General features: G+C 37.7%; 1 protein-coding gene across 1 annotated transcript in view; it reads left to right on the top strand.

Annotated features, from left to right (window-relative positions):
• The first annotated feature begins 6558 nt into the window (after window positions 1–6558).
• dbh (dopamine beta-hydroxylase (dopamine beta-monooxygenase)) overlaps window positions 6559–8655 on the top strand; it is a 13236-nt gene continuing 11139 nt past the window's right edge. Inside the window, exons 1-3 of the mRNA XM_056737203.1 lie at window positions 6559–6885; window positions 8098–8244; window positions 8393–8650. Coding sequence (XP_056593181.1) covers window positions 6559–6885; window positions 8098–8244; window positions 8393–8650 — 732 coding nt within the window. The remainder of the gene's footprint in view (window positions 6886–8097; window positions 8245–8392; window positions 8651–8655) is intronic.

Genomic DNA, 8655 nt, shown 5'->3' on the forward strand with positions numbered 1-8655 from the left:
CACAAATAATAATAATGTACAACGTAATAATGGGTAGTGAACAACTTTATAAAATATTCTGACTGAAAAATATGCCAATTCGCTTTTGACCAATCAGACATCTACACGTCACAGACCGACTTCGTGAATGACTTTAAAGAGCGTAAAACATAAAAGCACAGATTAAACATTGAAACATTAAATTAACCATGTTTTTATAGTAAAACCTTTGAATTTTCATTGTTGGTATATTTGAATTACCATAGTTTGTATTACTACAGACAAAACACTTTATTGGCCTACTACTTATAACATCTAAGTACGCTTTGGGATTTAATGTATTTGTCAAACATTTATGTATATTATATACAGTTGAAAGAAAAAGTATGTGAACCCTTTGGGCTTACTTGGATTTCTTCATAAATTGGTCATAAAATGTGTTCTGATCTTCATCTAAGTCACAACAATAGAGAAACACAGTCTGCTTAAACTAATATCGCACAAACATTATACGTTTTCATGTTTTTATTGAACACAACATGTAAACATTCATAGTGCAGGGTGGAAAAAGTATGTGAACCTTTGGGTTTAATAACTGGTTGACCCTCCTTTGGCAGCAATAACCTCAACTTAACGTTTCCTATAGTTGCAGATCAGACCTGCACAACGGTCAGGAGAAATTTTGGACCATTCCTCTTTACAAAAGTGTTTCAGTTCAGCAATATTCTTGGGATGTCTGGTGTGAATCGCTCTCTTGAGGTCATGCCACAGCATCTCAATCGGGTTGAGGTCAGGACTCTGACTGGGCCACTCCAGAAGGCGTATTTTCTTCTGTTGAAGCCATTCTGTTGTTGATTTACTGCTATGCTTTGGGTCGTTGTCGTGTTGCAACGTCCATCCTCTGTTAAGCTTCAGTTGGCGGACAGATGGTCTTAAGTTTTCCTGCAAAATGTCTTGATAAACTTTGGAATTCATTTTTCCATCGATGACAGTAAGCCGTCCAGGGCCTGAGGCAGCAAAGCAGTCCCAAACCATGATGCCCCTCCACCATATTTCACAGTTGGGATGAGGTTTTGATGTTGGTGTGCTGTGCCTTTTGTTCTCCACACGTAGCGTTGTGTGTTCTTTCCAAACAACTCAATTTTGGTTTCATCTGTCCACAGAATGTTTTGCCAGTAGTGCTGTGGAACATCCAGGTGCTCTTTTGCAAACTTCAAACCTGCTGCAATGTTTTTTTTGGACAGCAGTGGCTTCCTCCGTGGTGTCCTCCCATGAAGTCCATTCTTGTTTAATGTTTTCCTTATTGTAGATTTGTCAACAAAAATGTTAGCATGTGCCAGAGATTTCTATAAGTGTTTAGCTGACACTCTAGGATTCTTCTTCACCTCATTGAGCATTCTGCGCTGTGCTCTTGCAGTCATCTTTACAGGACGACCACGCCTAGGGAGTGTAGCAACAGTGCTGAACTTTCTCCATTTGTAGACAATCTGTCTTACCGTGGACACAAGGACATCAAGACTTTTTGATATACTTTTGTAGCCCTTTCCAGCTTTATGCAAGTCAACAATTCTTGATCGTAGGTCTTCTGAGAGCTCTTTTGTGCGAGGCATGGTTCACATCAGACAACGCTTCTTCAGAACAGCAAACTCAAAACTGGTGTGTGTTTTTTATTGGACAGGCCAGCTTTAATCAACACATCCAATCTCATCACATTGATTGGACCCCAGGTTGGCTGACTCCTGGCTCCAATTAGCTCTTGGAGAAGTCATTAGCCTAGGGTTTCACATACTTTTTCCACCCGGCAATATAAATGTTTACATGTTGTGTTCAATAAAAACATGAAAACGTATAATGTTTGTGCGGTATTAGTTTAAGCAGACTGTGTTTCTCTATTGTTGTGACTTAGATGAAGATCAGAACACATTTTATGACCAATTTATGAAGAAATCCAAGTAAGCCCAAAGGGTTCACATACTTTTTCTTTCAACTGTATATATTTTTAAAATATATGACATTTATTTATATTTCCAAGAATTTGTAATCATGTTTTCTTTCTTAAACTGATGTTAAATCTCTTGTTTTATTGCACTCCACAATTCCAGCGATCTATTTAAAGCTTCAAAGCCAAGTTATCTTAAATGTCATTTCTTATTAAAGCTCATAAATTGTTTTGACGATCATAAATATGCTATTTTACTGAACACTTACATCTATTACTGTATTAGCCACATTTGCCGTTGCCAAAGTATTTCACATCAACCGTTTTCTCAGGCACTTCAAAGAAATCCAGTAGGCTGTTTGTGAAATGCGATAAAACAAGTGCGTAAGCCATATTTCTATTTTTCATTGATTGCTGTTTCCCGATTTGCAATTTGATGGAACCAGCAGTTGTTTACGGTCAACAGGGCATATAATTCTTCTTCAGAGCGATGAGGGTTGAGAATTCCACCCACCCTTACAGTCTCGCTCTCTCTCACATACATGGTGTTGATGTAGGTTCTTCCACAGATGATCATGTCAGCTTCAGACATTTCAGTCAAGTCTTTATCTGTTAATATCTGGAACTGACTATAAAATATATTTCCACAGCATATCACTTTCTTTTTTTTCTTTACAATATGAAATTATAAATGGAAAGTTTATAAAATTGGGGGGCACGGTGGCTTAGTGGTTAGCACGTTCGCCTCACACCTCCAGGGTTGGGGGTTCAATTCCCGCTTCCGACTTGTGTGTGTGGAGTTTGCATGTTCTCCCCGTGCCTCGGGGGTTTCCTCCGGGTACTCCGGTTTCCTCCCCTGGTCCAAAGACATGCATGGTAGGTTGATTGGCATCTCTGGAAAAAATTGTCCGTAGGGTGTGAGTGCGTGAGTGAATGAGTGAGTGTGTGTGCCCTGCGATGGGTTGGCACTCCATCCAGGGTGTATCCTGCCTTGATGCCCGATGACTCCTGAGATAGGCGCAGGCTCCCCGTGACCCGAGGTAGTTCGGATAAGCGGTAGAAAATGGAATGGAATGGAAAAAAGTTTATAAAATTCATTATTGATCCTATAGGTGAGAATTAAGCTATATGTGCCAAGAAAAGCCTGTTTATTATAAAGACCTGCGGTGGTTTTGGTATTTTACCCCTTCTTCATCTTGTGTCCAATACATCTCTTTTGTGATGTGTGCGTGTCTCTTGTTTGAGGTAATGCTGACTGACTGAGTGACTGTTACAAGCTGTATAATGTCACTTTGCGCTTCAGGCTAGCTGACTCCTAGCTTGTATCAATTTAAACCCTCTCTTTGTTACATTCATGTGTGTGACATGTAAAAGCAATAAAGAATTGGTTAAAACTGGTGGATAACGGCTATATTGAAGAAATAAAGGCACCTGAGCATTGTACAGTTAGGACGGTGCAATAAATAAGCTTGTCAACTTTGCTTTGTATATATCTTTTATGGAACCGGAAATACAATTCGTACCTCTGTAGACTTTTTGGAGGATTACAGAATATGTACCATCAGGTACATGTTACTTAAGTTTTAATGTGTGTCAGTGTAAAGATTTGCCTATGAAATTATTTTAGAAATATTTATTATTTGTACTTTAATAGATATTTTAGAGCACCTAACCCCACCCCTACCCTAAACCTAAACCTACCAACTCTCCAACCACATAAACACGTAACAAGAAAATAGAAGTCAGACACAGGAATTTACTTGAAACGCTGACCAAAAACGGTTTAAAGCTTTACAAACAGGTTGCGCCACGTTTCGAGTATTCTTAAGCCGTGTGTTATTGTTGTGTGAGCACAGTAGGTTTATATTACTGACGATCGCGCTCCAGGTCCAGGAATGCACAAAGTCACGTTTTAGCGTGTGACGCAATCGGAGCAGGACAGCCAATGCCGTTTTATAATGTACATGATGACGTAATGTCACAACGAGTCACAAGACACACATGAGCCAATGCCATTTCACAATCGAATCTGAGATTCCGGCGGCAGTTTTGATTTTGTATGCAACCGCATCAAAGTTTTATGGCAGACAGTATTAAAATTTCGAACAGTAAAATATTTTGTCACAAATTCATCTGTGACTACATAAAAGATAGCTTGACATAAAATGGGTATATTGTATGACATGGGTTTAAAGGGCACTCATTGAATTATTTAGCAATTTAAAATGTTATCCCGGGAGTGTTTTTGGAGGTTATTAAAAGACTTTTGAACTTTTGTGACTAAAATAAAAAAAAACCTGGATGTACACCACTCACGTCTTCATCATAAAATTCAAAAACCTGGTTACATCTGTTGTTGTGACACATTAGTCAAACAACAGGACAGGTTTAGTGTGTCATAGGCCCGATGGTCTGTTTCTCAGCCCACAGAACAGTCACGTCTCCAAAGCACCAAATACCCCTCTGGCCCTAAAACATCATTTCATTACCGGCACAGATCAGCATCTGCTCCTCTCTAACCATCTTGCCGTTGCCACGGGGACCGAAGTAACCTTTTATTCCTCAAATGCACTATCCATGTTTCATGATTGGGACAACACAATTGGCAGCAGCTGGGCCGTGGCCATGTGGCTTCTGGGCATTGACCACTGTTCAAGTTTCAAGTGTTTCATCTCAATGTCTTTTAATTTTTTGATAGCCAGTAAAAGGTGTTCCTCTCCAGATGTACTGCCTTTAAAGTAAGTGCTCCGCAAGTAAACAAAAACAAACACACACACAGTGAATGTGAACTTAACTATGCATCGAATACAAAACAGTCTTTGAGACACAATTGGTTAAAGATGAAACAAAGTAAAGTTGTACTTGTTGCACAGTTGACTAATTGTTTGATATTTGTGTTTCCCCTCTAACAATTAGTCATACATTATGACTTATATATGCTTTATAGACCATCAGATAATCCAAATAGGAACTTATCAAGAATCTTAAGGTTGCTATGGTTACCTCATCAAGCGAATGCATCTTTCGCTCTACAGTATTTAGTGCATATTAACTGGTAATGCAACTTTGTACCTACTGAAGTGTCAGTGCTTTAATTTGTTAATCTGTAATTTTGACTTCTTTGGAGAAGATTCAAACCTTAATTTGTGGGCTCGATCCCCCAGTGGGCTACTACACAAAGTACAAATATTTGACCAAATCAGGCCAAAGAAGATGACTGGTATAGGACATATTTATTTAAATAATTTATTTAATTTGTGATGCTCTTTAATGTGCAGAGTTTTATTTTAGGAATACAAAAGCTCTACTGATTATTTATGACCTTGAACAGACAAATTATAGGTGTAATTGATCAAACTATTAATCTAATATGAATAAATTAAATTCATTTTAATTTATAGAGAGATTTTCACAATGTTGCAATGCTTCAACGCAGCTTTAGGCTGCAGGAATAAAGACAAAACAGACCAAAAAGTTAGTATTAGTAATAAAAAAAGTTAGTAATAAACCTCATAATCTGTTGATGCTGACTCTGAATGTTAAGAGTCTCAGAGATTCCAATGCTTAAATTTGACTAAATGAGAAAATGTGGCCACTTTGTTTGGAATTATAAGGTTTCTTCAAAATTCTGAACAGTTTTTAAATATTGAGCTACAAAGTTTTGGCATTTATTTTGAAATATACACAACGTAATGAAAAGACCACATAATATGTTATCACAGAATAAAAATGAATTACAGAACATTCTCAAGCATGTTTGCACTTGTCAGAAATGCCATCCACTCGCATACTGTTTTTTAGCTTGGGGTTAGTTTGACCCTGTCAAAACATATTGGCACGCTGTTTATATTCTTTACACAGATTGTTCATACTTATTATATGCGGCCAGATTTAATTATTTCTTTTCAGATTCAAAAACAGGACATCTGTTAACAAGTTGAAATCCTGTCTATAGTCAATTATCAGAAGATTACCAGATTCTCTAACAAATTAAAAAATGTTTCTCATTGTGCAACCAATGTCCCAATATCCCAGAAAGATTTAAACAAAATAGAAGCATTACCATTGCATAAATCCGCCATTGGTGCACCCCTCTGCTTACGACAAGCAGATTGCTGGAAGAGAAAAGTTTGTCCAGAGGGCAAAATAAACAATTGAATTTTGTTAACCAAGCTAATACAATTAGGCAGGATAAACTAGAGGCTGTCTAAGGGTCGTGCTCTTAAAAGCCAGAGAGTGTCTGAACAGATCAAAACCACAGCTAACAGGAGTCACCCAACACATGGGTCAACACACTGAAGACTGAATTGAGAACTGAAAAATTAAACAAGAAACAAGATCTGAGATTAACAATCTTTTGGAGTAACATTGTCAAGAGGGTAATCAAGAGACGAAATGTAAACTGAAGACCAGAGATACAAATTTTGATCTTCAACAATTCTTCATTTGAGCACACAGGGTGGACGAAATCTTCAAAACAATTCAAAGAGTGAAAAAACCTTCAAGAGGTGGACATCTACAAGGCTTGTCAAAATTGTTTGCTGTACTAAATCTTCCTTGAATGAATACTTGAACGGTTTGAATGAACCTGATCATACAACTGTAGATCCGAACAAGTTAAGAAACAGAAGACAATAGAAATGCGTATCCTCAACAAAGACCTGCGATTACAAGACGTGACTCTCATGTACCTCACTGTCATGGCCACCGTGGTGGTGATCCTGGTGGCTTCTTACCAAGCTCCTACCGCTTACTCCAGACCTTCTCTTGCCTATCACATCCTCTTAGATCCATCTGGGGATCTGGAGCTGTCCTGGAACATCAGTTATCCCACTCAGGAGGTGTATCTACAGCTGAGAGTGAAGGAGCTTCACCATGGCGTTCTGCTGGGCATGTCTGATCGAGGCGAGCCCACAAATGCCGACCTAGTTCTTCTGTGGGATGATGGACTGAAATCGTATTTTGGGGTAAGAACAGTTTAGGATCTTCTTATAGTAATTTATACATGACAAGTGTTGTGATGTTTGTTAGGTGCAGGATTATGTTTGCATTTATTTATAGATAAGCAGAGCAATGTCATGTTAAATCTTAGTTATTTCTATAACCTTGTGAGATTGTACTGAACCTTTTGGTCAAGGTTTCAGTGCTTTTTTTTAGTTCTTATGGATTTTGTTATGATTGTTCAGCTAGTACACACCCACAAAATTTATTTGTAGTCTAACAAAAAAGGGGGGCACAGTTAAAAATAAAAAATAAAGATTATATACATTTTATTTATTATTTTACTTTTAATTATATTTATGCATTTGATAGACACTTCTTTCCAAAGGGATATCCAGTGCGTTTAATCTTTAAATCCGTATCTCAAAATCTCTGGTATAGAGATTGGTATCCCTCAATTTTACATTAACACTATAACACAACGAAATACAGTTAAATAGCTGTAAAAATACATATATTAATAGCTTCATATCAATATAATATGTATTTTGTGCCCTATTTTTATAGAATTTTTACAGTGGATAGCTGTTATGATTTTTTGCTCAATTATTTGGAAAACTTTGAGCCTACCGTTATAAATAGTTACTTCTTTGATATACAAACATTTCAATTAAATGTTGAACATAAACAAGTCAGACTTGATACAGTGAATGCCGTTAATTAAATCTTATGACTCTTCCTTTTGTGTTACACCAAAGAAGATTTTTTCACAAAATATAACTTTTTGTCAAACAGCCATACAGGTTTAAAATGAAGAAAATATCATATTTGGTATTTAAGACAAATGGATTGCGCTCATGTATTCATTAAGACAGGTACGATCTTCCTTCAGCATCTGTCAAACAACAGATTTACTTTTAGATCAATGCAGAACACTGGTGCTTTACACAAGAAAGAGTGACACTTGAATCACAGGTTACAGTTCAGTATTACAATCTGTGTGTGTGTTTGAGTTTTAATTTAAGTTTTAATTTAATTCATTTATTTAAAAGACACTTCTAATGGCCATTAAGATTTTTGTTTTTGCACCCTGATCTAACAAGATTCCCTGACACATAGAATGTACATAATCTGAGAAGAAGAGGAAAATAAAACATACGTATGTGTGTGTGTTTGAATGTATATATATGCAAACATGAGTTTTGTGCATTTTTTGTGGATGTGTTTCATATTTTTAGGATGCGTGGAGTGACGGTGAAGGTCGGGTGATGTTGGACACCCAGCAGAACTATCAGCTGCTGGAGACCCATCACTCCCCTGAAGGTTTCTACCTGCTCTTCAAAAGACCCTTCAGCACCTGTGACCCTCACGACTATATCATAGAGGTACATTACAACATACATTAAGGTAAAAACAGAAATAGAAGGTAGTGATGTTCTCAGTCTAGGGTTATAGTTGTGTCGGTAAATACATAAAATAAGTTGACGGTTTCTACGTGTTAGAACACAAGAATTGATGTAATCTTATTTTTAGGAAGGCACCGTTCACATAATTTATGCCATTCTGGAGCGTCCAGTCCTGTCTTTGCATGAGCTCAACGTGTCCCGCCTCCAGCCTGGTGTCCAGCGAGTCCTCCTCCTGCGTCCAGAAGCTCAATCCCCTCCTCTACCGAGAGATGTGCGCACCCTGGAGGTCCTAGCCCCTGATGTCATCATCCCCACCCAGGAGACCACCTATTGGTGCCACATCTTTCAGCTTCCCCCCAATATGCCCAAGAACCACATTGTCATGGTAAC

The sequence above is a fragment of the Triplophysa dalaica genome, chromosome 22 (assembly GCF_015846415.1).
Source record: "Triplophysa dalaica isolate WHDGS20190420 chromosome 22, ASM1584641v1, whole genome shotgun sequence".
NCBI lineage: Eukaryota > Metazoa > Chordata > Actinopteri > Cypriniformes > Nemacheilidae > Triplophysa > Triplophysa dalaica.